The sequence below is a fragment of the Mesocricetus auratus genome, unplaced genomic scaffold (genome assembly GCF_017639785.1).
Source record: "Mesocricetus auratus isolate SY011 unplaced genomic scaffold, BCM_Maur_2.0 Super-Scaffold_100008, whole genome shotgun sequence".
Classification (NCBI taxonomy): Eukaryota; Metazoa; Chordata; class Mammalia; order Rodentia; family Cricetidae; genus Mesocricetus; species Mesocricetus auratus.
In genome coordinates this window covers 68,314,836-68,332,776 of record NW_024429192.1, presented here as the reverse complement: position 1 = coordinate 68,332,776, position 17,941 = coordinate 68,314,836, and the positions used below count along the sequence as shown (strand labels likewise).

The 17,941-nt window shown below is 42.2% G+C and overlaps 1 protein-coding gene across 3 annotated transcripts in view; it reads left to right on the top strand.

The window, feature by feature from the left end:
* The first annotated feature begins 511 nt into the window (after window positions 1–511).
* Senp2 (SUMO specific peptidase 2) overlaps window positions 512–17,941 on the top strand; it is a 39,095-nt gene continuing 21,665 nt past the window's right edge. The window contains exons 1-7 of one of the 3 annotated variants that reach the window (XM_040751053.1): window positions 512–745; window positions 2,170–2,234; window positions 5,671–5,804; window positions 7,561–7,627; window positions 9,582–9,672; window positions 14,719–14,869; window positions 16,808–16,908. In XM_040751053.1, coding sequence (XP_040606987.1) covers window positions 645–745; window positions 2,170–2,234; window positions 5,671–5,804; window positions 7,561–7,627; window positions 9,582–9,672; window positions 14,719–14,869; window positions 16,808–16,908 — 710 coding nt within the window. In that variant the 5' untranslated portion in view covers window positions 512–644. Of the gene's footprint in view, window positions 746–825; window positions 964–2,169; window positions 2,235–5,670; window positions 5,805–7,560; window positions 7,628–9,581; window positions 9,673–14,718; window positions 14,870–16,807; window positions 16,909–17,941 lie in introns of those variants that run through there. The other 2 variants (XM_040751054.1, XM_040751055.1) reach the window with 2 other exon arrangements.

Below are 17,941 nucleotides of genomic sequence, written 5' to 3'. Positions count from 1 at the left end.
ATTTAATGCTATACACCTTTGGTTTTTACGACAGGCGTAAGACTTCTTCCCTACTGCTTTCGGTTGCTATGGACATGACGGCAACGAGCGTAAAGTATGAGACAAATAAAGAGACCAAAAAAGAGGAAAACGTTAAACATTCGATAGCTAACCTGACCTAATTGCACGGTGTTTACTCTTTTTGCAAAGCCCCCACGGTTCGGTTGCTCAGGTAGCTCTCGCCACTTACTAGCGGTACACGTGGTCTGGGTCTGTGGGCCTTGTCCCGGGGCAGACTCCTGACTGGCTCCGCCAAAGAGAAAGCCCCGCCCACCAGCCAGCCAATCAGGTCTGCACTAAGCCCACTGGGTCCGGCGGCTTCCTGTCGCTAGGTTTACGAGGCGCAGGGGCCAGACTGCGCGTGCGCAGATTGAGGAGGCCGCTTTCCCGTTGGGCGGAAGAAGGTGATGTCAGCGGCGCGGAGAGGGTCCTCCCCTAGCCCGGGGAACGTTAAATCTGTGGGCCCTCTGATGGCGTCACAAGTCCGCGCCTGAACCTGGCTCCGGCCGAAGCAGCGAAGGCGGCAGCGGCAGCGGCGGCGGCGGCGACAGCTCTGGGGTTCGCGTCTCGGGGTGTGTCGGCCGCCGCTGCTGCTCAGGCCTGGAATGTACAGATGGCTGGCTAGGGTTCTCGGCACCATTTTCCGCTTGTGCGAGCGGCCCGCGCCCGGGGCCCGCGCCCTGCTCAAGAGGCGGCGCTCGAGCAGGTAAGGCGGCCGCGCGCCGGTCCCCTCCCCCGCGCTGGCGTTGGGCGCCGCGGGCCTGTGGGAACCGGCGGCTCCGGGACCGCGGAGGCCTGCGGCGAGTCCGCCTCTCTGGCTGTGAGCGGAAGGGGAGCGGGAGGCCGGCGTCGTGCTGCTCACCCGATAACAGCTCCGGTCGCCCGGTGTCATCGCGGGCGGGCAGCGCAGGGACAAGCCAGTAGGTTAGGAGTTTGACTGCGAGTACTGTTCTCGTCGCACCAGGGAACAGCAGTCGTCTTGTTTTACAGCAGCTGTGTCAGTGTTGGGCTAGAGGGGAGGAGAATGATCCTGTTTAGCGTCGGTGTTAGAGGCAGAAAGGAAGTAGGTACCGCACTCCAAGACTTGGTTACAATTAGAGGGAAATTACAAATGTTGTTACTTAGCACCTATTCCTTTACATTTTTTTTACAGTCTTCCCCTTTAATTAAGGATTATCTAGAAAGTAAAATACTGTGCAAATTCTATATTCCCTATAAGTCTCTCCCATCCTTCCCTCCTTCCTTTTCTGTGTCTGCTTCATTTATTGTGATGATTATTTATTTTTGTGTTTCCAGGTTAAGAATAGTGGGTAAAAGATTGGTTTAGGGGAAGTAAAACAAAAAGGTTCAGAGATGATTCTAGGAATGTAGGTCACTGATGGAACTGGTTGTTAGCTAAACTGTAGCACGTATTCCAGAGAGAGAGGATCTTTTAAGGTGCTATAAAGTTCATAAAGTGATGTTTGGTATACTTGATAAGGGCAGACAGCGTTTTATGCTGGGTCTGGTGTACAGTGGAACTGTATATTTTATTGAATGGGGACTGTTAATATCACAATCATTCTCATTCATAGTCCCTCAGTCATTCAATGCCTTGAATTCTAGCTGCCTTACTCCTGTTCTTTACTATATTTAGGGACTCGAGTCTTATGAAACAACTCATTCTAGGAGCTAGAGGTGTGCCTTCGTGGTAGAGTGTTTGTCTATCATGCCTGTCCTGTCTTCCGTTCCCAGCACTGGGGTAAGGGTGATGTGGGGCAGTTAAACACTCTTCCTCCCAAAGCCCCAATAACTTAACCTCTTTAGGCTGCTAATATTGTCACTTGAAGTAAAAAATGGTTGTCTCTGAGGTCATTGTTCCAAAAACAAATGATTTATTGGTTCAGTTTGACTAGATGACATTTCATTCCATGGTAGGGATTGTTGGGTCTTAAGATATGGAAATGGCATTCTGTTTTACAAGTTGTTGTATGAAGTTTTTGTTTTGGTGCTAGGTGTTGAACCCAGGGTCTTTTACATGCTAAATACGTGCTGTACAACTGAGTCACACTTCCAGCTCTGAGTAATTTTGTGTATAGAACTACATGTGTTACATATGTGTATATGTATTTCTTTTCCTTTTCTTTACAGTGCTCTGTTTTCTACTACTACTACAGTGGACACTGATGAAATCCCAGCCAAAAGACCAAGATTAGGTACTACATTTTAAAAATTCTTTTTTTTTTTTTTTTTTTTTTTTTTTTTGGAGACAGGGTTTCTCTCTGGGATGATCCTGGCTGTCCTGGAACTTGCTTTGTAGACCAGGCTGGCCTTGAACTCACTGAGATCCACCTGCCTCTGCCTCTCGAGTGCTGGGAATAAAGGCGTGTGCCACCGCAAGGCAAAAAAATCATTTCTTTTAGTAGGAAAAATACATGCATGGAACAAAATTCAAAGGGTAAAAAGTTGAAACAATGAAAAGTTGCCTCTTTCCTGTCCTTACCTATGCCATTGTCCTTCCTGGAGATGACTGCTTGTGTCTTTCAGATGTGTGTATTGAAGGTGTTTGAAGTTCTAAAACCTTCTATAATAAAAAGTTAAATTTTCTTTATTTTCGAGGAGAAGCCAGTTCAGACTGACTGATCAGACTCATCTGACTGAATGAACCAATCTGATTTGTTGCCTCAAATCTACTTTCTTATATCTTACTGGTAGAAGAGAATAAAAGCAGATTAAAGGGCAAGGCACAGTAGAATACTATAGTATGCTCCCCTTTTTCAACCTGATCATGAATTTGGTTTACTCCAAATATATTGGTTAACTATGGAACTTGATATTTCATTTCAGTCCACCAAGAAATGCTGACTATGTCTTGATTTTACACAATTATAGGAAATAAGAGAAATGAATACTAGCCCTGAATACAATAATTTTTAATTAAGGAAAAAGTGAGCTGCTTTAAAAAACAAATCTCGATAAATATTAGTTAGCTTGTACTTGAATGTAGTAAAATACATAAAGCAACATGACCAAAAAACTAGAAACAAAAAACAACTGTTGGGTACCCAGGGCCTGGTTAACATATGCCTTTGATCTGCTGAGGATTTTGAAGCAGGTAGATCAGAAGTTCAAAACCTGCTTGGACAGTTTAATGAGACCTGTTTCAAAGTAAATAGTAAGAGGGTAGAGTAAGTTCAGTGATTGTCTAATACATTCAGCACCCAAGTTCAGTTCCTAGTACTTCAGAACAAGACAAAACTTTGGTGGCATTTGAGAAGGTTCCTGGGTTGGTTGTATATGGTAGTCATCTACATCTGGCCTAAGGATCACCCCGATCCTTCATTTCTGTTGCATACAGAGTTTGGTTTCCTTACTGCAAACAGCAGAAAGTAATCTGAACTGGAGATGACGCTGGGTACACAGTGTGCTGATCAGTAGATCCTCCTGTGCTGATGGTTGCTGAGTACTTGAAATGTGGCTAGTTTAACTCAAAGAATTGAGGGTTTTAAATTTTTTAAATTGTGTGTGTGTTTGTGTGTGTGTGTGGCACTAAGTAATCCAAATTGGTCTCAATCCTTTGTTCCTCAGATCCAAGTTCTGGAGTACAGATGTGAGCCATCACACCTCAAGAAAGAACTGAACTTTTAATTTTCACTCATTCAAACAAAATTGCTAGGCAGTCACACCTGGCTTCTGACTTTTACATTGGGTTACTCTACTTAGCTATGGGGAGAAGAAACAGCAGAAGTGAGGAAAGGTAGGAAGGGAGCAAGACTTCATCATAGCAGACCCATGACTTTATAGTGAAAGCCAGAGTCTCAGGAGCACCATGTATTCTGAGTCTCTCACAGTGAGACCTTCCTTTGTGAGAGTTCAGGGGATAAGTTAACACAGTGTTAGGATAGTCCCATTTTTTTAAAAATAAAATTTGTAGGAAAATAAAACAGAAATGATCCTTCAACTTATTGTAGGAATAACTTGGTATTGTCTCCCAATTTCTGAAATGAAAAACAACTAATTTGAAGAGTTAGAACCTCTCCTTTTTGAGACAGGGACTCCATATGTAGCACAGGTTATCCTTAAGTTCATGATGTTGCCTAGGCCAATCTCCAACTTGGGATCCACCTCATGAACTTGGGGTGTATGCTTGCTATTTTTATGTCAACTGACTCAAGCTAGAGTCATTGGAGAAAGAGTCTCAGTTGAGAAAATGTCACTAAGATCTGACTGCAAGCAAGCCTGTAGGACATTTTGTTAATTAGTGATTGATATGAGAGAGCCCAGCCCATTGTGGTCCCACCAGATTGGTTGTCCTGGGTTCTATAAGAAAGCAGGTTGAACAAGCCATGTGGAACAAGCCAGTAAGCAACAAACACCATGGCCTCTGCATCAACTCCTGCCTCCAGATCCCTGCCCTGTGTAAGTTCCTGCCCTGACTTGCTTTGAAGATGAACAGTGATGATAGAGCGTAAGCTAAAGAAACCCTTTCCTCTCTAAGTTGCTTTGGTCATGGTGTTTCATCATAGTAATAGTAACCCTAACTAGGACAGGATGCTTCAGTCTCCTGAATGTTTAAATTACAAGTATGCACCATCATAGTCAGCAAACAAGTAAATTACTTCTAGTTTGAATTCTGCTCCACCTCACCAACATATTTTCTGGATTATTGGAGCCATTCCCCTTTCTAGAGAGTACTTATTTCATATTTTGTCTATATTTGAACTCCGTTGCTTTAAATCTACCATTTTAGACTATTTTTCTCTTAAAGCAGAAAATAGTTCTTTATAATTAATTAGTGAGTACAAAGGGAACTGTAGGAAACTTGTATGTGTAGGAAGTGAGGAGGTAGTACTATAAAAGAAGGAAGTGGAGGAGCCCTGAAACACAACCCCCATTTGTTTACTAATCTATTTTGTAATCCTTGGTACCAGGAAGAAGTGAACTAGAGATTGTCCAATGCTTCTGGTTCAGTTGTGGGATAGCTTTTCTTTGTCACAGATGCTCAAGAGCCGTGTGTTTTATAATGCACTCAGTCAAGATTTGTGAGGGGCTTTGTAGATGGCTGTTTAAGATAATCAGATTGGCACCTGCCTGGGAAGGGAGGGTAAACTTGAGTAGAGGTCGGGGCTCTCTGTGTGTTTTCATAACTAGCAGTATGGATGTTCCTTGTCCATTTAGCCTTCATCTCTGTGGTTTCTTTATGTATTCTACAAAGCTTACTGCTGTAAAGCTGCTTTTTCAGATAATTGCTTGGTGAATCAGTTTGGCTTATTGAAGTAATAGTTTAACATTTTTGTAGCAGCTGTGGTAGTTGATTAAAACAAAATTCACATGTTAGAATTCCATTTATTCAGTTTATTCATGTGTGAGTGAAATTATGCAGTTACATGCCTGTGGAAATCAGAGGACAACTTTGTGGAGTCAGTTCTGTCTTTATATGGGTTCTGGAAATCAATCTTAGGTTGCCAGGCAGGCTTGCATAGCAAGCACTGTTACTCACTAAGTCACCTCCATGGCCTCCAAATACTTTTATAGATACATTTTTATTTCAGTGTTCAAAAGTAAGACTATTAAAAACTAATAGAGGTTCTTTTCAAAACAATTTTTTTCTGCAAGTTAATGCTCTGTTTATAATTTGTTGATATTTTTTAGATTGTTTCATTCACCAAGTGAAAAACAGTCTCTACAATGCTGCAAGTTTATTTGGAGTTCCATTCCAGCTGACCACAAAACCCATGGTGTCTTCTGCTTGTAATGGAACACGGAATGCGGCCCCTTCAGGAGAGGTCAGTGGGCATGGAGCTTGGATACTGGTCTTTTTCCTTTCCTTTTTAATTTTTGTATGGAGATGGAACCCAGGATCTCATATATCATTTGTTTGTTTTTGAGACAGGGTCTCTTTTCTTAGCTCTGTGTATACTAGAACTCTATGTAGACTAGGCTGATCTCAAACTGACAGAGATCTCCCTGCCTCTGTCTCCTGAGTGCTGGGATTAAAGGCGTGCCTGGTATGGATCTTGTATATATTAAGCCCTACACACCTCCAGCCCTACACACTGTGATGTTTATAAATTGAATTTAAAAAATATTCTCATAGTGTTTGGGGGGGAATTAACATATAGGTTGACTTATTTCCAGAAATGATCATGCATTTATTAGCTTTGATATGAAGGTCAAGAAATTAAAGGATAAACATGTAAGTATTTTAGAAATATTTATAAAGAATATTGGGGGCAGTAAGATGGCTCAGCGAGTAAAGACTGTCGCAAGTTCAGGCTTGCTGCTAAGCCTGATGGACTTAGTTCAATCCCCAGGACCGGCAAGTTGTCCTCTGACCTCCATATGTGCACACACATGAACACACACACACACACACACACACACACACACACACACACACACACGAACACATACACACGAAGACACAGACACACGCACACATTCAGCAATGCAATACCATTGTCTCCCATAGCCTGATGGCACACTCTTGTGATCCCAGTGCTCAGAAGGCTGCTGTGGGAGAGTTAGCTGACCTTGGACATTCAGGACATTGTGACAACCTAGTGAGACCCTTGTCTAAAAAACAAAAAGAAGAAAGAAAAGAAAAAGCCAGGTGTAGTGGCTAATGCCTGTAATCCTTAGGAGGTGGAAGCAGAAGAATCATTATGAGCTTGAGACCAACCTGGCTCCATAGTGAATTCCAGGCCAGCCCAGGCTACAGAGTTAAGCACTGTCTTAAAAACAAAAGAACAGGGAGCTGGAGAGATGCTGAGAAGTTAAAAATGCAGACTGCCCTTACAGAGGTCTAGAGTTCAATTCCCAGCAACCACATGGTGGCTTATAATTATCTATAATGAAATCTGGTGCCCTCTTCTAATGTGCATATACATAATAAATAAAGAAGTCTTTTAAAAAACAGTAGAGTGAGTGTGAGGTCAGCTTGATCTGTATAGTGAGTCTGTCTTGAAAAGGAAATTTTGTTTTTTTTTGTTTTTGTTTTTGTTTTTTTGTTTTTTTTTGTTTTTTTTGTTTTTGTTTTTCGAGACAGGGTTTCTCTGTATTGTTTTGGAGCCTGTCCTGGAACTCACTCGGTAGACCAGGCTTGGTCTCGAACTCACAGAGATCCACCTGCCTCTGCCTCTCGAGTGCTGGGATTAAAGGTGTGCGCCACCACCGCCCAGCATTGATTTGTTTTTTTTTTGAGACAGGGTTTCTCTGTGTAGCTTTGGAGTCTGTCCTGGAACTTGTTCTGTAGACCAGGCTGGTCTTAAACTCAAGAGATCTGCCTGCCTTTGCCTCTTGAGTGCTGGGACTAAAAGTGTGCACTACCACCTCTTGGCTGGAAATTTGTTTTTACTTATTAAAGTATTTGTGGGGAAAATATAATTATCTGTTTAACACTTGTCAGTTTTGACAATTTTTTCTTAATGATGTTATTTCTGTATGCTAGCTTGAAAATAATCGTGAGTAGAGTGAGCTTTATATTAGAAACAGTTTTAAAGTGCAAGCTTGGGTGTTACAGAAGTGACTGCTTTATTTTAGGTATTTTCGAACTCTTCGTCTTGTGAACTGACAGGTTCTGGATCTTGCAACAGCATGCTGAAACTGGGTGAGGTGGTCAAACTGCTCTTGCTTACCTGCCCTCTGCCTGTGTCCCCTAAGTCTGAAGACTAGGAAAGGAAAACACCAATTTGGATTAGGATGAGAATGAAGACCTAGTCTCTGTACTGTCCATCAAAACAAGTAGGGCTGCGTACTACCTTTTTTTTTAACCAGACATTGGACTTTAAAAAATTCCTTAACCTCAGTGTGTCTCAGTTTCTTATCTGGAAAAGGGGACAGTAATGCACTCAGTTTCTTTTTTTTTTTTTTTTTTTTTTTTGGTTTTTCAAGACAGGGTTTCTCTGTAGCTTTGGAGGCTGTCCTGGAACTCACTTTGTAGACCAGGCTGACCTCGAACTCACAGAGATCCGCCTGCCTCTGCCTCCCGAGTGCTGGGATTAAAGGCGTGCGCCACCAACGCCCGGCTATGCACTCAGTTTCTTGTTTGTTTGTTTTTAATCAAACCTCAAGTAAATAAGAGTAAACATTGTGTTTGAAAGTGTTCTATCTTGTAGAGTATTTTATTTTATTTTTTAGGTTTTTCGAGGCAGGGTTTATCTGTAATGCTATGGAGGTTGTCCTGGAACTCATTCTGTAGACCAGACTGGCCTCGAACTCAGAGATCCGCTTGCCTCTGCCTCCTGAGTGCTGGGATTAAAGGAATGCTCCACCAACACTTGGCTTCTTGTAAGGTATTTTAGTTGAAGGACAACCTTGGATGTTCCTCGGGTGCCATTCAGGTGGTGGCACATGCCTTTAATCCCAGCATTTGGAAGCAGAGTCAGGAGGATCTCTAGTTTGAGGCCAACCTGGTTCACAGAGTGAGTTCCAGGACAGACAAGGCTATACGGAGAAACCCTGTCTCAAAAAACAAAAGAACAACAGCAACAAAAACCCAAGTATAGGTTTTATCTTAGATTCTTGGGACTAGAAATGTTTTTGAAATTTTGGGGATATTTGCATGGACCCCACCAGTTGAGCATCCCTGATCTACACTCTGAAATCTGAAACTGGAAACTTCAGCATCAACACTCAGGTTTCCACATAGAGCTTTCTTTTAGCATTCTTGTCTGAGTTGACTATTGTGTTTTCTGTTATATGTTAATGTGACTTCAGATCAAGTCTCATTGATTAAAAAACAAGAAAGGGCTGGAGAGATGGCTAGGTGGTTAAGAGTGTGTACTGCTCTTGTATAGAGGAACTGTGTTAGGATCCCAGCACCCACATCAGGTAGCTTACAACTGCCTATAACTCTAGCTCTGGGGGATATAATACCCTCCTCTGGACACACACACAGACACACACAAAATTTAGAAATAATAAAAATAAATTCTTTTTTTTTTGAGACAGGGTTTCTCTGTACTGTTTTGGAGGCTGTCCTGTAACTCACTCTGTAGACCAAGCTGGCCTTGAACTCACAGAGATCTACTTGCCTCTGCCTCCCGTGTGCTGGGATTAAAGGCGTGTGCCACTAGTGAAAATGAGTGTTACAGGTTCAGAAGCCAAAGTAGAAGCAGCTAAGAAGTGATGTTTTATACTCCTACTCCTCATGCCTTTAGTTAGGGCACCTCTTCTGGCACAGAAGTGCAAACATGAGTAAGTGTGTACTTGTATGTTAGTTCCTTGACATTGCTGGAACCAAAATAACAGAGCAATGCAAGGATCAAGGTTTGGTTTAGCTCATGGTTTTTAAGGTTTATGTATATTGAGTTTGACTTATACATATTGTTTTAGTATCAGTTACCTGATTATTGTTGTGGTTTTGTGGTAATGAAAATTGAACTTAGGGTCTCATACGTGTTGGGTAATAGTGGACTACAGAACTACATTCCTAGCCTACCATTGCTTTCCTTTAATGTTTTTGTAAACGTTCATGCTGGAGTACTGGAGGTAGTTAGTTCTGCCATGTAAAATTTCTGTCCTGATGCAGGCTGATTCTCATTACAAATATGTTATTAAAGGTAACAAATCTCCTAATGGAATAAGTGACTATCCAAAGATCAGAGTGACAGTGACCCGAGATCAGCCACGTAGAGTCCTGCCTTCTTTTGGGTAAGTGGTTTTTTTTGTTTGTTTGTCTTTTTTGTTTTGTTTTGTTTTTTTGTTTTTTGAGACAGGGTTTCTCTATGGCTTTGAAGATGGTCCTGGAATTAGCTCTTGTAGACCAGGCTGGTCTTGAACTCAAAGAGATCCTCCTGCCTCTGCCTCCTGAGTGCTGGGATTAAAGGCGTGCACCACCAATGCCCTGCCTTTGGGTAAGTTTTAAATTCTGCTTTTCTGTAAGTGGAACTCATTGTTGCTAGACATTTTCACTTTTGTTCTGTTAAATCATATTAAGTAGGTACTCTGAGGGTAATAACTTGCTGACTGTCATATGATTAGTTAGATTTGAATTTGAGTGTTTCCTTTCCAACTGTATTACATGTCCATACTATGATTTGGTTTTGTAAATGATTTTAAGGTTTTTTTTTGTTTGTTTGTTTTTGTTTTTGGAGACAGGGTTTCTCTGTGGCTTTGGAGGCTGTCCTGAAACTAGCTCTTATAGACCAGGCTGGTCTTGAACTCACAGAGATCCACCTGCCTCTGCCTCCCGAGTGCTGGGATTAAAGGCGTGTGTCACCAACGCCCGGCGATTTTAAGATTTTTATCTTAATAATTTTATGTGTATTTTGCCTGAATACATAATCTGTGTCTGTTCATAGGCCAGAAGAGTGAGTTGAACCCCCCGGCCCTGGTCCTCTGGAACAGCAGCCAGTATTCTTAATCACTAATCACTACAGCTCTATTTTATTTTTTGAGAATTTCACACTGTATTTTATATTCATTCCTTCTCCAGCTCCTCCATGCTCACTCAACTTCATGTCTTTCCTCCCACCTCCTGGCTCTCCTATCAAGTCCAGTTTGTGTTGATATAGCTACTGTGGTGATACATTATTTACAATTTATTAAAGCTTGCCTGAGAGTTCAGAAAGCAAAGTCAGCCACAAGCCATAGAAGCCAGGCACACACTTTTAATCCCAGCAGTCAGAAGCTAGGAGGTGGTGGTACACACCTTTAATCCTAGGACTCAGGATTAAGAAGTAGACAGATCTTTCTGAGTTGAAGGGCACCCAGTTCTATACAAGATTGATCCAGTCCTAAAGAGAAACAGCTCAGACAAAAATGATCTCAGCACCTGGGATCACATGCCTTCAGTCCCAGCATTAGGGAGGTATATATGACGGAGCGAAGTATCTTTATAGGGCATTCACTCCAGCCACACTGAGGGTAGGAAGACATTCAGTCTCAGGGTTCTCCAGCCATGCTGAGGAGAGGCAGCAGGATCAACTCATTCAGCCAGAGGTAGTGGTAAGAACTAGTGATCAGCTGCTTTACTTTTCTGATTTTCAGCTTGAAGTTTGAACTCCAATATCAAAGTCTTTGGGTCATTTATTTTCATGGTTCAAGCTACTTCTGAGTATGGGGCCTGCCGTGGAATATGATTATTGGCCTGGTGTCATTCTGTTGAAGAAAAGTGACATTCTCTTTCCCTGTAGCACTCAATACCAGTAGGTCCTAAGCAGGGGAAGGACTTTGTACCCACTGCCATGCTAGGATTTTGTATGGCTTGAACTTACACAGCTTTCGTGCGTGTTGTTACAGTCTCATCATGGGTTCATAAGTGCATCTGCTTGTTGTGTAAGGATAACACTTGAAGTTAACCTTCTAGCTCTGGTTCTTTCAATCTTCTTACTCTTCTGCATAGATCCTTGAGCCTTGAGGGAAGAGGTGTGGTATAGACACCCATTTAGGACTGTTCACTTCAGAGTCTCTTAACTCTATACATCAGCCCATTGTGGGTTTCTGTGTTAATAGCCATGGCCAGAAGAAGCTTGTCTGATGAGGATTGAGGGACACACTGGTTGACAGTTATAGTCATTAAGTCTTTTTTATTGCTATATCCATTTAGTAGAATAATAGTAGTAGATTTCCCCCTTAGAGCCCATGCCCTATCCAGCCTCAGCTTCTTGGCCTTAGTGTCAGGTGTGGGTTCCATCTCATGAAGTGGGCCTAAATCCAGTCATAATTGATTGGTTACTACCATAACATTTGTGCTATTATTGCAGCATTATTGTAGCTTGCTGGGTTCATAGCTGGGTGAGTTTGATTACTTTTCCTCTGGTGGTATGCATAGTACCTTCCAGCACTATGAAAACCAGCTAATATGGTTTAAACTTTCAGTTGAGTACCAGCTGGATTTCTCTGTATTCTGTGACTCAAGTATGTGTTGTTTTTCAGCAGTAGGGTCTTAAAGTCAAGTTCTAGAGGGCAACCAAGAGCATTGGCAATAGCCTGTAATATTTAGGGGGTTGGTTTATGGGACCCCGTTAGTCAACAACTCAAAAGAGGTAGCCCATTCCTGGTACCAGGGATATTATTTGGTAGTGTGTGGTATCTAGTTAGGGAATGTGTTTTCTTCTTAGGAACTATTGTAATTTCTCCAAAATTGACCACATATTAGAATACAAAACAAGTCTCAATGTAAATGTAGGGAGATTAAAATAACATCCTGTATCATATCCGACCACAAAGGGATAAAACTGGATGTCAATAGTAGTAGGAATAGCAGTAAGTACCCAGACTCATGGAGTGTTCAGTCAGTAAAGCGCTTGCCGTACAGACACAAAGACCTAAATTTAGATTCCAAGCATCCATGTAAAAGCTATCCCACAGCTGCACAAATCTGTAACCCCAAGTGCTGGAGGTTGGAGAAACGGGCAAATGCCTGAGCTCATTGGCCAACCAGTCTAGCAGAATTGATGATCTTCTAGGTTCAGTGAGACCCTGCCTCAAAAAATGAGGTGGAGAGCAGCTGAGGTAGACACCTGATGTTGGCCTCTTGCTTTCACATGGGCAAGCACACGTGTAAATGTGAACGCATACAAACACAAATCTGGAGACCCTTGGCTAAACTTATAATTAAAAGTGAAAGGTGGGTGGCTGGAGAGCTGACAGTTTTAGAGCACTTGTAGAGGGCCCATCCATGTTCAGTGCCCAGTGCTCAGATGGTAGCTTTCAAGTTCCAGGGCTCTGATGCCCATGAGTGCCCCACACGAGTACTGTGTGCGCATGGTGCACAGACACATGCAGACAAAGCATGTGTACAGAAAGACTAAAATGAATCATTTTAAGAGACTTTCAATGAAAGCCAGCTGTGGCAGTACATACCTTTCATTCCAGGACTTGGGAGGCAGAGGCAGGAGATCTCGATGTTGAAACCACCTGGTCTAGAGAGAGAGTGCTAAAAACCAGGTGCCTCTGAAAGATGAATTGGTTTGTTTTTGTTTTTTGTTTTTTGTTTTTTTTTTTGGTTTTTTCGAGACAGGGTTTCTCTGTGTAGTTTTGGAGGCTGTCCTGGCACTCGCTCTGTAGACCAGGCTGGCCTCGAACTCACAGAGATCCGCCTGCCTCTGCCTCCCGAGTGCTGGGATTAAAGGCGTGTGCCACCAACGCCCGGCCTGAAAGATGAATTGTAAAGGTAGGAGGGACAATACAAACTGAAGGAGGACCCAAAAACTGGTGAAATGCCAGCCAGACTTGGGAAGAAAACTTGATAGGCATTTAGTGGTCAAATAGGGGTCAGTTTAAACATGAAAATGCATAAAGCTTATAACACAAATACCAATAGATGAATGTGTATTGTGGGAAAGGAAGATCTTGATAGGAAAATGCTGACTGTGAGCTCAGAAGGTGTACAATTACTATTTGTGACCATCACAGTAATAATGGCTATGGATGAGTCATGGTTGAACTGAAGTGGGGTTTGATAAGGTCTGGTTTTCTTTTTTATTGATTGAGTGAAGAGTGTTGATGTTTTCTACAATTTTGGATGTGTACATTTTCCCGTCCAGTGCTTTGACTGGTGCTCTGCTACATCTACTTTATCTCCGTGTGTGTGTGTGTGTGTGTGTGTGTGTGTGTGTGTGTGTGTGTGTGTGTGTATGTATATTTTTTTTCTGAACCATTTGAGAGTTAGCACTTGAACTCCTGCTTTTTTTCTTGAATATTTGAGTTATTTCTTAAGGGTGGGGATATTGACTTTTATAATTATAGGTTATAAAGTTTGGCATATAAATCTTACTTAAATTTCTTCATTGTAACTTTTTCCCTGTCCAGGACCAGGATCCAGTTCAGGATTGCATACTGTTTGGTTTTCATTGTTTAAGAATCTGCTTTAATCCTGTGTATCTCCATAACTTTTCCTTGTAATGACATTAGTATTTAAGTTTAACATAGACAGTGGATGTTTTTAGAGGTAGTATAGTGTTTTTGTGAAAAATAGCATATGGGCATGTTGTATTCTTTTCAAGTACTTATTAAGAGCTATGATATCAATTTGTGTCCTTGGCAATACCAAGGAGAGATACAGGTATTGCTACCAGCAGCATGTGGTTTTTTTTTTTTTTTTATTAATCATTAACCCTTTCCTTCCCTTCCCTCTGCATCCTTTTCCTTTCCATTTCATTCTCTTTTCCCTTTCCCCTCTTTTCTTTTTCCCCTCCCTTTTCTTCCTTTTAGGGATTGAACCCAGGGCCTTGAATATTAGATGAACACTCTACCACTGATCTATACTCCATAGCCACTCCTGACACACATCTTTTAAAAATTAAAATGTGTCTTGTTACCTTGCCCAATTGGTTTTAGATTCTTGGCTTGAAGTGGTTTTTAGGCCTCGGCCTCTTTGTGGCTATGGCCATAGACATGCTACGCTGTCCCAGCATAGAATTTGCTAGCATGTATCTGATATTTCAGTGGTGCACATTGAGTAAAGGAAAAGTACACTATTAGGGGAGAGTTGTGTGCAGTAGGGAGCTAAGTCTGGGGCTGGGGTTGGAAATCTATCTATGAGAAGGAGAGCTTTTATACGACAGCTCTGTGACCAGAACAGACATTCCCTAGTAGAATGCTGGGATATCTAACTTTCACAAATAATGGTTGGTTGTTTAAAAACTAGCAGTCTTAAACTAGAACAGCAGAATAATGAGATGACCTAGGAACCTAAATCCCAATTCAGTGATATGTTTGTTTTGTTTTGTTTTTCCTTCTTTTATTCTCCAGAGGCTATAATAGAAGACCAAGTGGCCGTCGCCATAGCAAAAACAACCCAGAGAGTTCCTTAACATGGAAACCTCAGGAGCAGGGTGTAACAGAGATGATTTCTGAAGAGAGTGGCAAGGGTGTGAGGCGTCCCCATTGCACTGTGGAGGAGGTAAGCCCTTTTAGCCTGATATCCTAAATGTTTTTAATGACTTTTGAGTAATTGTGTTCTATGACATACAATTCAAAAGGTACTGAAAGGGTACAGTGACTATAAGTGTCCCAGCATCCTGTCCCTTCCTGGCCTCCCAAGCCTGCTTTGACTCACAGTAAGTACTGTTGCTGTACAGTTTGCTACCCAGAGCTACTCTAGACACATGATGAAGTTAGTTTCAGATGTTAGGCCCACCTAAAAGAAAGAAAAAGTCCTATTAGAAAGAGATTGCTTTTTTAATTACGGTTTTTGAAGATATGGCCTCTCTACATAGCCCTGGCTGTCCTGCAACTCACTATGTAGACCAGGTTGGACTCTAACTCACAGAAATGTGCCTGTGTCTGCCTCCAGAGTGCTGGGATGCACATGCACCATCATGCCCTTCCTATTTCACAAACTTTAGTAGCTGTAATTGAGTAAAGGTGGTAAATGATGTGCATAGTGTGATGAAGAGATAGGCCTTCATTTCTCTCTTGAGAGCTTCATTTATTCCAGGAATGCTGAGGATTATTTCCGTCTCTGCCACTTCCAATACCATCTGCTTCTTTAACTTGGTAGATGGTTTGGGAGCTGTTTGTTTGGTTCATCAAATATTTATTCCAGTCCCAGATACTGCACTAGTTTTAGTAATTCAGGATATAAATTCCAGATTTGGCCCCTGCCTTCAAGGGCTATAATTCATCAGACATTCTAAGGGGATAGTGGGCCAGAGATCCTCTGTGCGTTTCCAGAAGAGGAACCTAAGTGTTTTAGGAGATCTGAGGCAGGACTAAGCAGACAGATCCTAGGACAATGGGTAGTCAGTCTTAGCAAGGACATGTGTGCTAATTGAGAATAATAAATACGTAGCATACAGGGAGAACTCGAGGCCCATATTTCAGCTCTGGATAAATATATGTCACTGACCAAGATACCCTGTGTGTTTAGGGGGAAGATGCTGACTTCAGTTTTGGACATTGTTTAAAGTGCCTGTGAAACACGCAAGAAGACCTCTCCTGTAGACTCTTGGATATAGGTGATGGGAAGTTTGAGAAGAAGGCAGGGTTAGAGACACGTTTCTGAATTTTCTACATGTTGGTGTAATTAATTAATTCAAGGGAGCTGATAAGATCATTCAGGGGAAGAATGTAGTGTGAGACAAGATGTGGGCAGAGGCGTCAGCATTTATGGCAGCAGTGGAGACTGAGGAGCAAGAAGATTGAGAAGCATTTACTGTCCAGGAAGGCCAGGCCAGGTCAGCTGGGTGAGGTGCTGAAGGGTGACCGTGTGCCGTAAAGGCTGAGACTGCAGGGCCATGGGATGTGGACTCTGATTACCAAGTGGATTATTTCTGTTCATTTCTGGTCAGCTCACTTTTGTTCAACATAGTTCTGTCAAATGACTCCAAGATCTAGCGCAGTGATTCTTAACCTTCCTAATACTGTGACCCTTTAATACAGTTCCCCATGTTTTGGTGGCCCCCATCCATAACATTATTTTTGTTGCTACTTCATAACTGTAATTTTGCTACTGATGAATTGTAATATAAATAATCTGATATGTAGGTTGTCTTAGGTGACCCCTGTGAAAGGGTTTGTTCAACTCTCCCTGGGTCGGGACCCATAGGTTGAGAACCACTGATCTAGAAGACAATGTGAGTGAGTGAAGTAGGATGGGAAGGAAATGGCCTTCCTAAAGGGGATAGCTCCAAGTTGTTGATTCCTTTTTCTCTAAAGGAGTCAGGATTTGGGATTCAAATTTTTTTTCTCTTATAAAGTTGGTATTAAAACAACTTTAAGAACAGTGTTCCCCAAATAAAGTTCATCTGTGGGATACATCTCACTGGCCAGTGTCTGGTTAGATTTGAGTTTAGGCTTCATGTGTTCTGCTACTCACCATGCATACTTTTTTCTTCAGGGTGTCCAAAAAGATGAAAGAGAAAAATATCGAAAGTTATTGGAGCGACTTAAAGAAGGTGGTCATGGAAACACTCTCCCTCCTGTAGCTTCTCATCATAGGTAAGAGAGCTGACAAGATGAATGCTTCCTTAGCATGTTTCCTTTGTTAGTGTGTATCCTTCCTTAGCATGTATCCTTTCTCCTGTTTCTAGAGAGGCTGGTGTGAAGAGAGCTAGCTGTGTAGCTTGTTTGACACTGTAGTGTCGTGGCTTACAAAATGGAATTTTCTGTTAGCGTTAGAGTCCTTTGCCTACATGAACTCTCTTTGCTCCCCAACCCCTGTCATTTTTGTTCAAGCCAGTATCTCACTGTCAGCACAGGCTGGACTAGAACTTAGACTTCTCCTGCCCCAGCTTCCCACATGTTGGGATTATATCCATTGGAAACAGCATCCAACTCATGAGAATTCTTTTTTGTTTTGTTTGTTGTTTTTGGTTTTTCAAGACAGGGTTTCTCTGTATAGTTTTGGAATCTGTCCTGGAACTCGCTCTGTAGACCAGGCTGGTCTCAAACTCACAGGGATCCACCTGCCTCTACTTCCCGAGTGCTGGGATTAAAGGCGTGTGCCGCTACCACCTGGCATGAATTCTTTTTAAAAAAATTTTTTTAAATATATATTTTATTTATTTATTTATTGTATATACAGTCTTCTGCCTGCATGCCAGCAGAGGGCACCAGATCTCATCCAAGGTGTGAGCCACCATGTGGTTGCTGGGAATTGAACTCAGGACCTCTGGAAGAACAGTCAGTGCTCTTAACCACTGAGCCATCTCTCCAGCCCCTGGCATGAATTCTTATTCATGTACATAAAAGAAATCACTGCCCAGTCTCTGAGCTCAATACAGGCATGTCCCAGGATATCTGCCTTTGTCCCAACTCCTTTTCTTCTGCTCATCTTTCTGTCTCCTCCCTTCTTTTTTTTCTCTTCATTTCCTCACAGCCTCCTCCTTCTCCCCCCCCGAGAGAGAGAGAGAGAGAGAGAGAGAGAGAGAGAGAGAGAGAGAGAGAGAGAGAGAGAGAGTCAGTCGGTCTGAGGCATCTAGTGATTACATTTTAGCATCCTCTACTTAGAAATTAAAAGTTAACTGGGTAA